At 37.8% G+C, this 17,872-nt stretch overlaps 3 protein-coding genes across 9 annotated transcripts; 2 read left to right on the top strand and 1 right to left on the bottom strand.

Annotated features, from left to right (window-relative positions):
- Positions 1 to 23: 23 nt before the first annotated feature.
- On the bottom strand, positions 24 to 6,742 carry LOC137949788 (chaperonin CPN60-like 2, mitochondrial). Its single transcript, XM_068795973.1, has 17 exons — positions 6,302 to 6,742; positions 6,152 to 6,177; positions 5,885 to 6,016; positions 5,459 to 5,618; positions 4,531 to 4,706; positions 4,251 to 4,346; positions 3,901 to 4,005; positions 3,417 to 3,503; positions 3,182 to 3,271; positions 2,929 to 3,009; positions 2,705 to 2,851; positions 1,966 to 2,061; positions 1,783 to 1,882; positions 1,394 to 1,497; positions 1,200 to 1,305; positions 766 to 844; positions 24 to 693 (listed from the first exon to the last, which is right to left on the bottom strand). Exons 1-17 carry the CDS (start codon positions 6,333 to 6,335, stop codon positions 591 to 593), a joined length of 1,722 nt encoding a protein of 573 aa, XP_068652074.1. The 5' UTR covers positions 6,336 to 6,742; the 3' UTR covers positions 24 to 590.
- Positions 6,359 to 9,083, top strand: LOC137949789 (mediator of RNA polymerase II transcription subunit 9-like). Of its 7 annotated transcripts, none has more exons than XR_011111894.1 (6): positions 6,359 to 6,775; positions 6,866 to 6,928; positions 7,216 to 7,296; positions 7,853 to 8,119; positions 8,283 to 8,493; positions 8,584 to 8,618. XR_011111894.1 is itself a non-coding variant. In XM_068795976.1 (6 exons), the coding sequence occupies exons 1-5, from the start codon at positions 6,494 to 6,496 to the stop codon at positions 8,645 to 8,647; spliced, it is 549 nt and encodes a 182-aa protein (XP_068652077.1). In that variant the 5' UTR covers positions 6,359 to 6,493; the 3' UTR covers positions 8,648 to 8,673; positions 8,857 to 9,083. The 7 variants fall into 7 exon arrangements, 2 of the variants coding, with proteins under 2 accessions (XP_068652077.1, XP_068652076.1); XM_068795976.1 differs by lacking the exon at positions 7,853 to 8,119 and adding an exon at positions 8,857 to 9,083 and having other exon boundaries at positions 8,435 to 8,493; positions 8,584 to 8,673; XR_011111890.1 differs by having other exon boundaries at positions 6,359 to 6,928.
- Positions 9,084 to 9,923: 840 nt separating this feature from the next.
- On the top strand, positions 9,924 to 17,820 carry LOC137949849 (protein ROOT HAIR DEFECTIVE 3-like). Its single transcript, XM_068796060.1, has 23 exons — positions 9,924 to 10,113; positions 10,197 to 10,306; positions 11,502 to 11,651; positions 11,909 to 11,975; positions 12,091 to 12,193; positions 12,398 to 12,468; positions 12,575 to 12,638; positions 12,731 to 12,796; positions 12,931 to 12,978; positions 13,087 to 13,149; positions 13,235 to 13,450; positions 13,543 to 13,611; positions 13,712 to 13,803; positions 13,899 to 13,977; positions 14,385 to 14,550; positions 15,004 to 15,128; positions 15,228 to 15,490; positions 15,768 to 15,864; positions 15,953 to 16,105; positions 16,282 to 16,386; positions 16,722 to 16,816; positions 16,902 to 16,998; positions 17,089 to 17,820. Exons 2-23 carry the CDS (start codon positions 10,207 to 10,209, stop codon positions 17,335 to 17,337), a joined length of 2,538 nt encoding a protein of 845 aa, XP_068652161.1. The 5' UTR covers positions 9,924 to 10,113; positions 10,197 to 10,206; the 3' UTR covers positions 17,338 to 17,820.
- The last annotated feature ends 52 nt before the right edge of the window (positions 17,821 to 17,872 follow it).

Below are 17,872 nucleotides of genomic sequence, written 5' to 3' on the forward strand. Positions count from 1 at the left end.
CCTTGGCCTTGAGAGACACCTAAACAGGAGATAGTGAAGAAGAAAGGAAAAGACGATGTCACAACCCGTACTCAAAATCGGGGAGGCGGGCAGGAGACTCCGCCGTAATCAATTAGATATTTGATTCTCGCGGCCCAGGTGGTACGCCGGAAAAAGAGGGGAAGAGCGTTCGATGTAACGTACGGGACGAACCCGTGAGACTCGGCGAAGAGGAAACTTGGAGACTGAAACGAACCGCTGACAAGCGCGAAACGTGGCATCCAGGAATCGTTACTTTCTCTCGAGGTTAACGGGTGGTCCCATTGCTAGGGTGGCAATTGTACCCGATTATTGTTGTGCCCTTTTACCCGAACCATTTAAATACGATTTCTTTACTACGTAAGAATTTATCCGATTATTGACATCCTCTCCCCTCTCCTACTGCATTCGAGTACTAAGCGCTTGTCACCCACACCATAGAGACTACTACATCACAACCCAGCTTCTTGCCCAAAGAAACTACTTGAAAACACCTAAAAATGCTTCTGCCTACTCTCTGTTTTATCTCTTGATTTATAAATCTAAACTGGAGATTTCATTCGAGCAGCCAATCAGTAATCCAAGTCATCTAGTTGAGGCATGCGGCTAGGTGGGGACTTGTTTCCGGGAAGCTCAACAACAACAGCCTCCGTTGTTGACAACAACAAAGATATACTGCAACCAAAAAACAGAAAGAAGTTGGTACCCAATGGAGGTATTAACAAATGAAGTAGAGATGTGTTCTACCTGGCAGCATCTATTAGTGCAGTTTTGACAACTTTGAGGGGATCAATAATACCCGATTTCACCATGTCAACATATTCCCCTGGTTCATCAATTATTATAGATAAGCAAATTGTGAAAAGGATTTAAAATTTAAATCCTAAATGAATTACTAATCTCAGACAGCTTGATTGATCATCTTAGCAATAGCACACAAAAGATCAAAGTATTTTTTTTTTTTAGTAGAAAAAACGATACATGACAACTGAGTATCAAAAGAAAATTCAAAATGGGTTCTAGGGTGCATCATAACCAATTGAGAGAGGGAAAGAGAGACCATACTAAAAGAAAAAATACATCATAGACCCAATTGTGCAAACTTAAGACAACTTGAAATCTAAATCGACATGCCCGGTCAAGCCCCTTTTCTCATCGTTGGGAAAAAAAAAAGAACATACCTTTAGCAGCATCGTAACCCAGATTAACATCCTCTTGTTCCAATAATCTGTTAACAACTACTGCACCATCTACACCCGCATTTGTGGCAATAGTGAACGTAGGTGCCTGCAAAGTAACAACTTCCATCAATCAATTGCAGCTAACAAGACTTTAAAATTGCTAAAAAAGGACAAGATTTCAGGAGGATTAAAACCTTTAGAGCATTTTGAACTATTTGAACTCCAGTTTTCTGGTCGCTATTAGAGGTTTGGAGATTGTCTAATTCTCTAGCAGCATACAACAGAGAAACACCACCACCTGAAAGTGCCAACAAAACATGCAAATCTCGTAATCATCACCAGGATCATCAGAGCCTTATGGATTCCGGCTACATTATGCTGTCTAATTTGCTCACTCCTTAGCAAGATCAGCCTTCTCCAAATCATTTCTCAATACTGCTGGCTGACATTGATAAAATAATATCAAGTTTTCATCAACATCTCCAACTTGTGTTGAAAGGTTTCCGTTATTTTTTTGCCTATTGATGCTATTATTACTCCTAAATAAAACATATGAAATAAAAATTAAGAAGAATCAAGCTACCTGGAAGAACACCCTCACTAACAGCGGCACGTGTAGCATTCAGAGCATCTTGAACCCTGTCCTTTCTTTCTCCAACTTCAGCATCGCTGACTCCACCTACCTATCAAGCATAAAGGTCGTCTGTAATCAGATGGGCATCTTCAAATGAAATGGACAGAAATTGTTTAGAGAACATTAGGACACCTTAAGAACAGCAACACCTCCAGAAAGCTTTGCTAATCTCTCAGTTGCTTTCTCTTTGTCAAACATGGCAGTACTTTTTTCAGTTGCTGTCCTCAACTGTTGGCATACATTCCACATTAGAATTTTACATACACAGTCTAGTTCTAAGACCAATTTCAAATAAAGAATCTATTTACTCTAGTCAGTGGCTCACTTGTCATTTCTTTGTAAAAAATGGCAGACTTTTCCGTACACTCTACAGTTGCTTAAGTGGGATTTGTTACTTGCATTTACAGTTTAGAAAAAAGTCAAATATTACCCAAGCATCACATTCTTCTCAACCTTCTTGCTTGTTTTCAGCAATAATGTATCGACTCCCTGATCCTAGTCTTTTTAGTCAAACACTTTAAATGACCAACCAGTGAAGGTAATCCTGACAGTTATAGACAACAGAGATTAGATTGCATCAAGTTTTGGGAGATTTTTTACTTTACCTGGATTTATTCTTACTTTTTAGTGCTGTAGAAAAACATCAGGCCACTAGTCACTTTCAGTTCAAACCAATGGAGTATAATCAACTTTCTCAATATGACGCAGTTTCATAAAGGACATATGAATGAATTTGAACGTTTTGAAGATATTAATGAGCAAAACTAGTCAAGCTTAAATATCAACAACAGTGAGGACTGAAGAGTCATCATTCCAGCCTAACAGGAAACTAAGTTATATGCTAGGATAGTCACCAAAGTTAGAACTTAACCTGCTGACATCTTTCTTCAATTAATTTCTTGTCCCCACCTCCGTGTAGAATAATAGTGTCATCAAGAGACACAGTCACCTTTTTTGCCGAACCAAGCATTGCAATTTTCACTTTATCAAGAGTTAAATCCCTATCTTCAGTTATAACCTGCACATAACTCATTGTTTTAGATGGAATATCTCAGGTACCATACGTAAAATCAGGTCCAAGAAGCTAAATCTGACCTCTCCACCTGTGAGAATGGCAATATCCTCCAGATTTGCTCTCCTGTTATCGCCAAAGCCAGGGGCTTTGATAGCACAGACCTGAAGTTTGTGCAGAGAAAAGAAAACCAATATAAAGAAGAATAAAATGTCAAATATTCATTTCTGCTCTTTCACTTTTATATTATGGTGGAAATTTTTTCCTGTTGAACCTCATACAATAACCACATATTTACAGACACTCCGGAATTGCAATACATTGCATAGAAGATACCTTGAGTCCAATTTGATGCTTGTTGAGTAAAAGCATTGTTAGAGCATCACTTTCCACATCCTCAGCCACAATTAAAATAGGTCGGCGGTTCTATGAGACACAAAAGAGGGAAATTTCAAGCTATGCTAGGACAAGCTCCTTATAAGTTTCTTCAATTTTTTTATCTTTGAAATGTAACTTTCTCTGCTTATTACATCATGAGACTGTCTCATCAACAAAAGTGATGTGGCAGCACCTGTAAGGCAAGCTCCAGAATTTTGGCAAGGGACTCCAAACTTGAGATCTTCTTGTCATGAATAAGGATCAGAGGATTTTCTAGTTCCTAAAAACATGCAAGGCAAAAGTGAGGCAATGACACTGAAAGAGAGAATAGAAATAACAGCTTTGACAGATTAGGGAAAATGCCACCTAAACCAGATCAAATGAAACAAACTTTGCAACAAAAGCATGGTTTGTCATTTGTTTTGAAAATTTTCAGTGAAAAATTTAATTGACCAACATCTAAATTTGTGACTTTGGCTAATGGATAGGATGGAAGTAAAGCAATAAAAACTTGATTTTCAGAAAGGTATGGCAAAATTCAAAGTTTCACTTAGAAAGTTGTCCCTCTGATGGGCATGTGCTCTTAAACACAACCTAAGTTCAAATATGTTAGCAGATTGTACCATATGCTTACAATAAATGCAATATCAACCAGGTATCGAAAGATGCCAACTCACACATTTTTGGGTCTTCTGATCAGTAATAAAATAGGGAGATAGATATCCTCTTCCTAGTTTCATTCCTTCCACCACTTCCAGCTCGGTATGCAAAGTGTTCCCCTCCTAAAAATCATCACATATATAAATCATCTTATCAAGCTACATACACTAGAAAATACTATAAATTATGTTGAATGCAGTAAGAACCAGACCGGCCAGTAAACCGATGATAAGGCTGGTTTTCACTAGAGGTATGGGGTGTATCTATGTAATAACCGGACTGAATCCCAGTTCCTGTCAGGCCTGTTCAACCAGCCAGTCTGGTCTCATTCTTACAGCAATGGTTTATGATGATTTGAGATGCTCACCGCAACAGTGATGACTCCATCCTTCCCAACTTTTTCCATTGCTCTTGCTATCAATTCTCCAATTTCAAGTTCATTATTTGCTGAGATAGTTGCAATCTGTTTAAATACAAGATCAATAGCATTGAATAAGAAATATAAGTTCATTGACAACATATAGATAGAGAAAATCTTCACATAATTAACTAGATGAGGAACTTGTCTATCACCAATAAGAAAAACTAAAAATTAATAAAACTGAGCAACTGAGCCCCTGCTTAGCAATGTCAAAGACATTCCTTACCTGGGTAATTTCTTCCTGTGTGCTGATCATGGATGCTTTGCTTCTCAAGTGAGAGATGACAGAATCAACGGCCATTTTAATACCATGGCGCAAATCCATGACATTTGCACCTGCTGCCACAGACTGATAGCCTTCAGTAAATATAGCCTGGGTAAGGACAGTTGAACAAGTAGTACCTGTATCCAGACAAAATGAAAAGAAAAATTTATAAGATACATACAAAACGAAAAGAAAATTTTATAAGATACATTTTATAATATCCTAAGTATAAGATATAAACAATCATATCAAAAATTTTCCTCCAGTTACTTAAAGACATCATGACAAACAACATCAGGTGCAACCCTACTGGAGTAATCCAACTCAGAAGGTGTAGCATGGGTTCATGTTCAACAAATCCACCAACAAAACATATAATGAGACCAGAAAGAATGATCAACAAAGAACACCACTAGGGTTATCCTAGACATCCAGATGAAGCACTCAAATTTTTATGGTAAAGCGAGAAGGAACAATCTCATAGAAAAAATCAGCTAACAAAGTGATTTTTCAAATAACAACTTCAATGGGTGATGCGTATAGCATCCAGACTTGAGCTAGAGAATTCAATTGAAATTAGTTAAACAATTAAACTAAAATTATGGTGAATAAAACAAGAAAAATGTCTTTACGATTACTTCTCTCTTATGTAGGGGCATTTTGTATCCTCCTCTTCATTTTCAACAGCAGTTCGGCCATTTAAAAATATAATTGTAAGGGGTACCTGTGCCAACAATTGTATGGAAACCCCCAAAAGATGATAGCACCTCACTTGTTTAAATTTCTTGTTCCACACTTACAGATATTGTAATGTATACCATCAAAGACTAAAGACGAACTGCTAAGAGAAAAACACTTAGTAAAGAATATAACAGAAAACAATAATTACCATCTCCTACTGCTTTATTGGTTGAACTAGCCACTTCCTTTATAAGATTAGCACCTAAGTTCTTTACCCTATCCTTGAAGTCAATGCTTTTTGCAACAGTAACACCATCTTTTGTGACCTTAGGATCTCCACGTCTCTTCTCAATAATCACATTTCGACCCTGTGAAAGTACATTCAAATTAGGCACCGGTGATGTAAAAATTAGTTTCGGACTTCTCACCGCCGATGGACCATAGCAATGCCAGTCAGTGTTTCCGAACTTTTAGCAGTTCCAGTGGTTGGATATTTTCTGCCCAAAAAAGCAAAATCTTCGAAACAACTAGAGATTGCAAGTGAAAGACATAAACTTAATACAGAAGATTATCAGAAATTGTAATAACAACAAAAATGAGGAGAACCCAATAGAAGAATCATAGGATCATTTACCTTAGGTCCCATTGTGACTTTCACTGCCTCCGAGAGCTCATTTACACCCTGCAGCATGGCTGCTTGAGCTCCAATACCAAATTGGATGTCCTTCGCACCATAGCTTCTGAATGCAAGCATCCGGCCCGGTACCTTTCCGACCCGTATCGTTAACATGCCAAAACATCAACAGAAAAATACTAAACTACTAACAACACTCGCATAAAAGCAGCACAGCAGTCAAACTAGAATGAAAACAAAAAAGATAAATAGCAGAGAGCAGCTCACCTGTTTCTTGGATGCGGCAGCTCTGACAAATTGAAGAAAATGAATGAATCAGTCATCGAAGACAATTGCTCACATTCCATGTTTCATTCAAATGCAGAAAGAATTAAACCTCCGAGGTGCTCACCTGACGGAAGAAGCGACGGCAACAGCCGGAAGAAGCGACGGCAACAGCTGCACGGTACATGGCACGAAACGAGAAAGCTCAGAGATGTCGACGGCGTTCCGACCTTCGTTGGACCGAAGTAAAATATGACCCGAAGTTTGCCGGTTCGAACTGATATGGGTTCCGAGTCCAGAGCCGGCCAGGACGCTAATTTATAATTAAATAATTAACCTTCTGAGATGCTCAGGGTTCGGTATCGAGGACAGGAGCGGCGGAATCGAACAGACAGAGTTGTTACTGTGGGCACTGGGATAAGAAGTGGCCGAAGAATGGATCACCCGTACGGCGGAGGGAGCTGGATGATGGTGCCCAACCAGAGCCATATCCCTGTGACATCAACACAAGATCACACTCACCACTTCCAGCTCCAGCGGCAACAGCAACAACCGCCGCAGCAACAACAACCACAACTAGAACAGCATCATCATCAGTCCTTGGCTTCTCATTTCCATCTATTACATGTTTTTATCTCCTATGCTTTATCTTGTTCTGCTGGTTTCTACTCGGACTCTTCATCCAGTTCGTTTGATGTTTTCTTGCCTTCATTACAGTTGGTGGAGAAATTAGCGGAGGCAATAGAAAGTGGGACTCGTGATCAGCAGTCAGATGCTTTAGTAAACCCTTTTTTATTCCCCCAGAATTTTCTCAATTTATTTATTTTTTAATCTTTCGTTGCTTCTGCTCGATTGAGTGTTCTTAGTGTTATATCCCATATCTTTAATTGAAGTTTTTCTCTCTATTTGCTCTGAGATTAATTGTTCTCACACGGTTCCTACCAAATTGTCAATTGACTTAACTCTAGTGGGTTCATAAACCCGCCTTAAGGACTCTTTTGAATGTTCGATGCCATATGTCTCGTAAGTTCCATTCTGTGACGCAATTGCCTTGTAATTGGAAGCAGGTGAATGAGTTAACCACTCATTTTGAAAAGTGTCAGCAACTGCTAAACTCCATATCGGGATCCATTGGCACAAAGGTTATGGTAAGTAATCATGTTCTACTGCAAAGGACTGAAGATGAAATTTTAATAGTGCTACATAATCTATATCATGCTCTTGAGTTATATGTTCTAAGTAATAAGAGTGTCATTGGATGAGTTTTGATAAAATAATGCTGTCATCTAATCTCAAATTGCCGCTGGTTTACATAAATTAGCAATATTATCCAAGAGCCTTATCACAACTATGTTGAGGTTTGGCAGGAGGTGATGTGTGCATTAGGTAGTTGTTTTATGGTTTATCTTCAGTTCTTCTTGCTGAATATGTAAACAGCTGTTGGGTGATAGAGTATCAATGACTAAGCAATACTCAAAAAAGTCCTGGAGTAAGAATACTTATACCACATGCAACTAGCAAATAATGACACAGTTCTTTGGCCTTGCCAATGAAAGGATGGTGTTCCCTTAAACCTACGTAGGAGCCTTGAGACTATGTTGGAGTTAGGACTTTCAGAATCTTCTTCCATTTTTCTAGAACTTCAGATCCTTGTTTGTTTTATAATCTTAAGATTTAAATGTTGAAACTTGAAGAAATGGGCAGGTGTTCCTCTTTTTTGAAGCTTGTGGTATTCAAAACCTAGTAGCATCCAGGGTTTTTTCGACCCAGACTCGGAATGCAACTTTGGTGCTTGAGAACCCTGGATTGCCCGAGTTGGATTGGGACTCGAGAGTCTGGTGGTTGGACTTGGAGTGATACTTGGTGACTGTCCAAAATAAAGAGGGGTGATTCTGACCTCTGACCCAACTCCCCCTAATCCAAGCTGACCCAGCCTAGTGACAGGTCAACTCGGCAAGTCAGAAGACCATGGTATCATCTCTATGTCATGCATTTCTAGTGATGGCTGGTTTTAGGACAGATTTAAAAGCTTTTCTGATTTTTCTGTTTTTCTGTGCCCGTATGTCTTTTTAGATTTAGGTTTTTGAAAAACTCAGATCTGTTTTTAACTTGGTTTTATTCTTGGTATATGCAGATGAAAACAGTCTTTTAAATCAGTCAGTTTGACATACACAAGGAATTCTGCAACGTGAATTATTTTTCGTACAATGTATTTTTTGGTATTATAGCATCTTTGCACTTCCAAAATTGTTTAATTTGTTTACATTGGCTATATTGAAAATTCAGACAGTTGAGGGGCAAAATCATGAAGTGGAGGAAAGTGAGCAACTCCTGAATCAGAGGAAGTCAGTGTCTCTCCTCCAATGCTAATGTCTTTCAGGTTTCCTGACTACGAGGTAGACGCTTATGCTGGTCTTTTTAACTCATCATGACAGGGATCTGATCACCAAGTATAGAAACTCAGTTGAGGAACTGCTGAAATCAGATTATCATAGATGAGACATATTATGTTAAGGATCTAATGAGTAAGCATCTTCTTGACTGATTTTTCCTTTAGCATAACTCTGGTTCTGATCGTACTTTAAGAAGATTAAGGGAATATATGGCAAATGGTGCAAACCCAGATTGGTGGCAGTGTACATAAGGCTGGTGACAAGACCTTTCACATATCATAGTGGTAAACTGAAAAATTATTTTGTTCTGTGCAGCTTCGAGTTCACAGGAGTGCTATTTGTTTCTGGCTCCGAATACATAGGATTAGTGTAGCACATCATCTTGACAGAGATACATGTTATCCTTTTGATAATAAATAAAAAAGTTTCTGCCACTGTATTGCAAAATCTTTGCTAGAGACCCCTGGCAAAGGCAATATACATTGTTATGATGAATGGATGAATTAGTTAAATGCCAATGTGTTGGTTCCATTCAGAGAGCTTGGCGCTTGGAATCTGCTAATTTTTTAAGAGGTAATGGACAAGGTGCATTCTGCGTCTCTTTCTTAGTAATCTCTTTGGATACGACAATCACGACGTTGTTGCTCATGCGTTTTGATTCATTGAAGCATTCTTGCTTCCACAGTAACGGAAATTTATGGTGAATATCGTCAGATTGCTCTAAAATCTTCTCGAGGAGATTGAAGTGAAGTATCCAAGCAATTGGAATGTGCAAAAACCTCCTAAAAATATGGACATGCTCGATGGTACCATGGGTTTAAGGTATCTAGATATGGATTATAAGTTCTTACTCTGAATGTCTGAAGGAGCGCCTTCGTCTGGAAGTATGGGGGAGAGTGTGGAGCATTTTGGACTGGTCTCTAATGGCAAATATATATGCCGCCCGTCTATGTTGCTCACGATTATTCCTCTCAAGCCACTAACACATCTATGTTGAAGATTTCATTGTTTTATATACGATTACGGTTTTGTTTAATCATGGCTTGCGATTTTACCCAAAAATATCTGTCATTAATCGTTCCTCTTTCGTAAGAAAAAACTAAAAAAACCCAATGGAGCAGAAGTAGGAATGAAGACACAGCAGCTTGAGCGTCATTGATCAGAATAGCATTCAACTAAAATTCGAGGCCAACGAGTCTCGAATTGGTGGCATTTCTGGCGGACCGTCTCCACCGACGCTGCTGCCTCGTGGGGCCACCACCTTTCGGCTGCCTACCGCCACCGTGGCGCTTGCATTTCGTACCTTTTCCTTTTTCCTCTTTTGTTAGTTAAAAACTGAAGTAAATAAATCAAAACACTTTTTCTCTCCTCAAATACGATCGAGGACGGAAGGAAATTACTAAAAAAAAGTTGGGATTTCCAGAAATAAAGAAGAAATCTGGAACAACAGGTGGACGGTTCGTGGGGCCTGTGGGAATCAGAGCTCATTGTTTGCCCAAACATAGACCGGAGACGAGGGCGAGAGAAGGGGGAGGAGTAAATACGATTCTACAGCGTATCTACTCAGTGACAGTACCAAAAATCATCGACTACTCTTATTTTTTTGGACTTCTTTATATTTTTACTGAGCCATCTACTTCTTTTTTAACAAGTAGAAGACGGGCGATGTTAGATCGCTGCTGTTCTCTGTTGCAAGTCGAGGGGAGATCATCTGACCTATCTATCGGGACTTGGAAACGACCAGAAACTGGGCCTTCTTTATTGGGTACGTTGGAAATTCTCTGGTTCGTAGGTGGTTTGCATCTGTTTCTTCCCCTGCATGTTTTTTTTTTTTTTTTTTGTTCTTATCGTCTATTTTGATGCCTTGAACGAGGCGTAGGAGATTTTATTGCGTAAGCGAACATCTCTAATGGAGGAAGGATTGAGTACGAAACTAGTTTTCAATGGGTTGTGGCGATCTGGGTCTGCGATTTTCTTTTGTTTTTAGGGTGAGGAAACGGTTCTGTATCATTTTGAACTGGATTTTGTGCTTCTGGATTTTAAATTTGTTAACTTTGGCTTTTTAATCTGTTTCATATGCGGAATTCGTGATCTCGACTCAGTTCGGTATCTGTTTGAGTCTTTTACGTGACGGGAATTTTATTAGCATCACTACTATATGAAGTATCTTTTTTTTTTTTCCTTTTGGCTAGTATCTTGTTCTGAGTGGTGATACGGGTACTGAGTTGGTTTTACAATTGATGTGTCGTGTTGAAAGTAACTATAAAAATGTCCATGAATTACTCGAGATAAATCTGGAATGCTTAGAGGCGGGACATAGGATTGAATTTTTAATTTTATAAGGGGCTGAATTCATGATTGTGAAACATTATTATTTGAACTCGGATATTGAGGTATAAGAAATTAGTTATTGTTTTCTATGTTCTTGCAGTCACTGCAGTTACATCAATTAAATTTATCGTCTTAGTGCCTTAACAAATAAAAAAACAGAGCCTGGATTGATCTAGATCGGATACATGTAGGTGGGTGATGAGAGTGCAGTTGCTAGATTCGTTTTGAATGCAATTCTGAGGGCTGAGTATTTGATGCTGCTTTTGTTGAGTCATTTTGTTGCTTGTCCTTTTTTTTTCTTTCCACTGCCATCTAATCCTTTTTTATTTAGTGGATTTCTGTGGAATCTCTTTTTATTTTTTCTATTTGTTTTGTAAGGAGCTTTTAAATAATATAAAAAAGCCTCCAAAGCACTTTGGACATGCTCATATGGAGCCATTTAATGGTATTTGTCACCACATAAACCTGTCTGTTGTGCTTCTATCATGTAGGAACTTCACATATATGTTTTGCTTATTGTAAGAGTGGTGTAACGTTACTTGATTTTGAACATATTAGATACCCTCACCAGTATGTATAATTTGATCTTTGATATAGTGGTTGTTTAACTTTTTCTTTAATTACTGCAGAAATGGTTGACGATTACTGTTCAATCCAGCTGATAGATGGAGATGGCACATTTAATGTCTCTGGCATCGACAAGTTTGTAAAGGCTGTGAAGCTCAGCGAATGTGGGCTTTCCTATGCTGTTGTCTCCATTATGGGCCCACAGAGCAGTGGTATGAATTTCTAATCTGGAACTCGTAGTTAGTAGTAGCATCAAACTTGCTTCTAAAAACAATTCCAAATTATCTTCACACCCTAATAATATTCTCTATCAACCAAGTTAAGAGAGTGCTTCTCTAAAGCATTTCAATGCATTGTGAATTTATTATTCCAATTTCTTCCATGTTTTCTTCTATGGTTTCTATATGAGATCAGTATTTGGGCCATAGTTATTGGTGTCTGATTAGAATTCCCTTTCAAAACTGAGCAGGTAAGAGCACTCTTCTGAACCATCTTTTTGGTACAAAATTTAGGGAGATGGATGCCTTTAGAGGAAGGTAAGTTATCTTTAAATATTTTTGCTCCTTCTGTCAATGTTTTTCTATACGTTGGTATGCTTACTTGATGTGATTGGAATCTAGTAAAATTGTTACGACATGACTTTTGCTTCAGATTCCAGACAACTAAAGGTATATGGATGGCAAAGTGTGCAAACATTGAACCTTGCACACTCATCATGGATTTGGAGGGTACTGATGGAAGAGAGAGAGGCGAGGTGTGGATCACAAATATTTTACTGTCTTCTGGGATTTTTACTTCATTTTATGCATCATTCAGTTAATGTGTTTGCTTAAATTCTTGTAAATGTTAGTTCCTGTACTGGATCTTGAACATTTCCATGGCAGTTACCAGTGTCTCAGTTGAGTCATTCATGTGGTAGTCTTCTTTCTCTTTTCATGTATCTTTCTTTCTTTATCAGGATGACACAGCTTTCGAGAAACAGAGTGCTCTTTTTGCTCTAGCAGTTTCAGATATAGTTCTTATAAATATGTAAGTTTATCAGTTACCTACAAGGCTATGCTTCGTACTTTAAATCAGGATGCCTGATTCATTTCTCTGGAGCTTTTCCTTCTGAAAGCTTTATTTTTTGCTTTAGGTGGTGCCATGATATTGGCCGTGAGCAAGCTGCTAATAAGCCTCTCCTAAAAACAGTTTTCCAGGTAATTTCTATTTATTAATATGCACGAATTTACAAAGAAATACTATGAAATTTGGAGGTTCCTTTTCGTTGATCGCGGCTACTTTATGGCAGGTTATGATGCGGTTATTTAGTCCTCGTAAAACAACTCTACTGTTTGTTATACGTGACAAAACTAAGGTGCAAACACTTTCTTCTCTGTTTTGTTTATTATCATGTTTTTCCTTGTCCTGTTCTTTGACAATTAGAATTTCCTGCTTATGAAATTCTTTATTTTCCTTTTTATTCACTTGGTTTTTGTTTTCTGTAAACAGACACCTCTGGAAGCTTTAGAACCTGTGTTGCGAGAGGACATTCAGAAAGTATGTCATAAAAGAAATGTCACACATCTACCGATTGTCATGTTTCTTAATCCGTTAGCTCCCACAATTTTGTAGTTCTAAGTCTTAATTCTTATATTCTGCATACAGATATGGGATAATGTTCCGAAACCACAAGATCACAAGGAAACACCTTTGAGTGAATTTTTTAACGTAAGTTATCATTTTCCTCTTTAATAGGGTGCCTTTGTGATTCATCTGCACCAACTTACCTTGGCCACTTGTGTTTGCTGACTAGATTGAAGTCGTGGCTCTTTCAAGCTATGAGGAAAAAGAAGAGCAGTTTAAAGAGCAGGTTGCTAGTTTAAGAAAGCGATTTGATCATTCTATTGCCCTTGGTGGGCTCGCTGGAGATAGGAGGGGTGTGGTTCCAGCTTCAGGATTTTCATTTAGTGCACAACAGATCTGGAAAGTTATTAAGGACAATAAGGATCTAGATCTTCCAGCTCACAAGGTGAAATGGATTTGATCTTTTTGTTGGACTACTGATGTTAAGTTGTAGATTATCGTGGCATTGACTTTTTTGTTTTTTTATTCATTACTTAGGTCATGGTTGCTACTGTTCGTTGTGAAGAAATTGCTAATGAAAAGTTTAATCATTTTACTTCCAATGAGGTATTCTTGTGCATGCTTTGCTTTTTTTTTCTTCTTATTTCTTTTCTCTTTGTTCAAGTAATAAATACTTCATTTTGTTTTTTGGGGGATAATGTATTAGGGTTGGCTTCAAGTGGAAGAGGATGTACAATCTGGTCCGGTTGCAGGCTTTGGAAAGAAGCTTAACTCAATCCTTGATAAGTGTTTATCAGAGTGAGCACCCTTCTCATGTGAAAAGCAGCTTACCTTATCAATGACCTGATTTCTAGTTTTCAGTGTAGTTATTTGTTTGCATTCTGTGTCTGTAGGTATGACATGGAAGCCATTTATTTTGATGAAGGTGTTCGAACAGCAAAGAGGAAGCAGTTAGAATCTAAGTTACTGCATGTAATGCCATTAATGCTTCTAGGGCTTATCATGTATTCTTTCTTTATGGTTAAACAAGTTAGAAAAACATGAACATTTAATGAATGTATGCTCAACTTGTAGCTGTCCACGTAATTAAAGATTACAGGTAGATGTGACATCTGAACAGTATACAGCTGCTTGCACAATGTGTTCTTGTCAACAATCAGAAAAGCTTTTAGGGCTTTTGGGATCTTTATCCAGTTACTATTTTTAACTGAGATGCTTAACCTCTTATTTTGATTATCTGATTCTACTGAGACCTTTAATTTTACCAAAGCTGCAAAGGTTCTTTTGTTTTTACCAAAACCTATAGCTTGACAGGACACAAAAAAAAAAGTAAGTGCAGGCTGTCTTCTGATCTGCTTGGTTTTTATTGAATGATTCAGGTGGTGCATCCTGCTTACCAGTCTCAGCTGTCCCACTTAAGATCTAGAACTTTAGATAACTTCAAAGAGGCATTTGATAAGGCTCTGAACAAAGGGGAGGGATTTGCTGTGGCTGCTCATGATTGTACTCTGTCCCTTATATCTACTTTTGATGAAGGATGTGCAGGTGACTGAAAGGAGAAAAAAATATGTTTAGTTTTGCGTCGTGTTCCTACATTACAAAAGAATCTCATCTTTCTTTTAGCTTCTATCATGTTTTACCTTTTTTCTTATTAGATTCTTGCATTAGTGAGAAAAGATCTCAGGTTCTTGTGTTTTTCTGTAAGCTATCTATGATGCAATGTCATAAATGTCAAAATTTGATAGATTTGGTTTTGTATTGAATTTCTGATATTTGTGCGATTTATTTACTGTCTGATTTGAGGTCCATAATTATTTCTTAGCCTATGTTCATCACTGGAAAGAAAAACTCTGAAGATGGTCATAATGTTTGTTTTGTTAATGTTGGGAGTGCATACTGTTGTAGTTGTATCTGTTGTGGCTCTCATTGGAGTTCTAGGTCAGAGGCCTGGCAGTGCTTCTGTTCTCCCTTCTTATGACTTCTGCCAATGATGTGCAGGTGCAACGATTCAACTTGCAAATTGGGATCCATCCAAAGTTCGGGATAAACTTCGACGTGATATTGATGCACATGTAGTTTCTGTTCGTGATTCTAAACTGTCTGAGCTAAAATGCTTATATGAGGTTAGGATTCTGGTCACATGTTGATTGGATGTTCTAATGAAGTCACTTCATCAATAAGATTAGGAAATCGGTATATGTCATTATTTTGTTATCTGACAGGGACAACTAAATAAAGCCCTTACAGAACCAGTGGAAGCTCTTCTAGATGAAGCTAGGGATGATACCTGGCAAGCAATAAGAACCCTTCTTCAACGGGAGACCGATGCTGCTGTATCAGAGTTTTCTTCTGCTCTATCTGGTTTTGATCTTGACCAATCATCTGTAGAAAAAATGCTTGGAGAATTAAAGGACTATGCAAGACATGTGGTTGAATCAAAAGCTAAGGAAGAGGCTGGAAGAATCTTAATCCGCATGAAGGATAGGTGTGTAACATTTTTTTTTAATAACTGGATGGATGTGTAATGTGTTCTTTATTTTTGCAGTACCTGGAAATGAAAAAAGTGATGTCAATCTTAGTCAAATCAAGGTTCTTATTGTTGACTGAGCTGGTTTTTGAATCTTTTTATGGAAACTTGGTCAAACAGCTGGTCCAATACTCATCCACTGTTTTTTCCCTTACTTCTATGTCAAATTTTTAGAAACTTTAGCTATTTTTTATTGCTTTACTAAAGTAGCCACCATTGAATTTCGTTGTCATAGGTTTACGACATTGTTTAGCAGAGATTCCGACTCCATGCCTAGAATATGGACTGGAAAGGAAGACATTCGTGCCATCACTAAAACTGCTCGCTCTGCAGTAAGTTGAATTTGAGTTTGAACTGTTTCAGAATTGAATATTAATGTTTGCTACAGTTCTCTATTGTTAAGTTATTGGTTATCTGCAGTCATTGAAGTTGCTGTCTGTCATGGCTGCGGTTCGATTAGATGACATGGAAGATAACATTGATAATACTCTAGCACTTGCCCTTGTGAATTCTTCTAATATTAATAAGAGTACAGCTTCTTTTGATCCTCTGGCATCAAACACTTGGGAACAGGTAATATGCCTAATTACACATTCATAAGAAAATTGTTATACCCTGTGTGTGTGTGTGTGTGTGTGTGTGAACACCGCTGGACCCTTTTTATTTTATTTTGTTGGATTCTGTGAACTTCGCAAAATGGATTGATTTCTTCTTTTTAGCATCATTTAATGATTATTGTTCATTAACAGGTTCCACCAAAAAAGACGCTGATCACACCTGTACATTGTAAATCTTTGTGGAGGCAATTCGAAGTAGAAACAGAGTATACTGTAACTCAAGCTATTGCTGCACAGGTAAAATTTTCTATGTGACAGTTGCATTTCTATAGGTGCCAATAGTTTTTGTTTCATGGTATTTTCATCAAATACTGATGGTGATTCCCAGCTTTACAACTCTGAAACAGATTCAATACTGGTTGATAAATTGCACTCACAAACAGTTTTGTATTATGGCCTATACCATCAGTGTTGAAATCATGATAGTTTGATTCTATGCTCATGTGGGAAAAAAATTATGCTTTTGTACATCTGGAATGATGATTATGTAAATGTGCCGAGTACTCAGTTGTGCCTGAATAAAACTATTATACTATTAAAACAATTATTTTTATTGTTTGTCTTTTTTTTAGGAAGCTAACAAACGCAATAACAACTGGTTACCACCTCCATGGGCAATCCTAGCCATTGTTGTGCTCGGGTTCAATGAATTTATGACCCTATTGAGGTAATTATTTCGTAGCATGCAACTAACTTGGTTAGCTTGCTGGAATTTTTACGTTATTTTGCCACTCTTAATGTTTGCTTGACAGGAATCCTTTATATCTTGGTGTAATTTTTGTTGCGTATCTACTGGGAAAAGCCCTCTGGGTTCAGCTAGACATCTCTGGCGAATTCCGAAATGGCGCTGTAAGTTTTGAATCATCTGCACTAGTCAATTGCTTTATCTCAAAACATATTGAGTCAAAGAACTGTAATGTGTGATTTTTTTCTTCACAGCTTCCTGGGCTTCTTGCCTTGTCAACAAAATTTCTCCCTACTGTGATGAACCTTCTCAAGAAACTAGCAGAGGAAGGCCAGAAGCCAGCAGATCCTGATACTACAAGAGAGCAGACAGTGGAGTTGCAACCTGTTCGAAACGGAACTTGTGCTGATTCAACATCAGATGTGTCATCGGATATAACATCATCAGAGATTGGACCTTCATACTCGAGTGTGTCAAGGCTAAGACAGGGTGAAGCTAGTTAGATTGTCATCCACATACTGCTGGATACAATCATATTGGACAAGTGGAAGAGCCCCATTTTTGTGCCATGCCATTTTACTTGGTAACAAGGAGCTGTACATTATCTCTGAATGGAGTTCTTTGTCGATAGCTTTCTCAGTGCTTCATTCAGTGAGGAAGGATTGAAAGGTGGTGGCTTTATTCTATAGGTGTACTTCATACAGGGGGAATTAGGTGATGTCTTCTCCCCATATTATAGACTTGTTTGATATTTTTTTCTTTTTTTTTTTTTTTTGGAGTGAAAACTATGTCTTTTTTTTTTTTTTTTTTTTTGAGTCTTGATATTATTTTATTAATATAAACGCTCCATTTGATCTCACTTAGGTTTTTGTTTTTTGAGAAGATGGAGGGTTTCAGCTTTTTTTTGTTCCTGTTATATTTTACAAATGTAATATGCACTTCTTTTTGTTGTGTTAATTCAGATTTTCTATGAGATTCAAATAATGACTCGGTATAAAAGTTTGGATTGGCGGCAGATAGTGAGATAGTTAATTTTTG

This window comes from Aristolochia californica, unplaced genomic scaffold, assembly GCF_029961685.1.
Source record: "Aristolochia californica isolate CCGP_79_NKW_82.1479 unplaced genomic scaffold, dmAriCali1.0.hap1 SCAF_14, whole genome shotgun sequence".
Lineage (NCBI taxonomy): Eukaryota > Viridiplantae > Streptophyta > Magnoliopsida > Piperales > Aristolochiaceae > Aristolochia > Aristolochia californica.

Excerpts from the sequence above, each read along its gene's own strand:
- LOC137949788 (XM_068795973.1), bottom strand. The coding sequence starts at position 6,335 with ATGTACCGTGCAGCTGTTGCCGTCGCTTCTTCCG. Across the intron at positions 1,306-1,393 it reads TAGTTCAAAATGCTCTAAAG|GCACCTACGTTCACTATTGC; the intron begins GTTTTAATCCTC and ends GTTACTTTGCAG. Across the intron at positions 845-1,199 it reads GGGTTACGATGCTGCTAAAG|GGGAATATGTTGACATGGTG; the intron begins GTATGTTCTTTT and ends TTGATGAACCAG.
- LOC137949789 (XM_068795975.1), top strand. The coding sequence starts at position 6,494 with ATGCTCAGGGTTCGGTATCGAGGACAGGAGCGGCGGAATCGAACAGAC. Across the intron at positions 6,929-7,215 it reads ATCAGCAGTCAGATGCTTTA|GTGAATGAGTTAACCACTCA; the intron begins GTAAACCCTTTT and ends AATTGGAAGCAG. Across the intron at positions 8,494-8,583 it reads CAACTCCTGAATCAGAGGAA|GGATCTGATCACCAAGTATA; the intron begins GTCAGTGTCTCT and ends TCATCATGACAG.
- LOC137949849 (XM_068796060.1), top strand. The coding sequence starts at position 10,207 with ATGTTAGATCGCTGCTGTTCTCTGTTGCAAGTCGAGGGGAGATCATCT. Across the intron at positions 13,612-13,711 it reads ATCATTTTACTTCCAATGAG|GGTTGGCTTCAAGTGGAAGA; the intron begins GTATTCTTGTGC and ends ATAATGTATTAG. Across the intron at positions 16,817-16,901 it reads GAATTTATGACCCTATTGAG|GAATCCTTTATATCTTGGTG; the intron begins GTAATTATTTCG and ends TTTGCTTGACAG.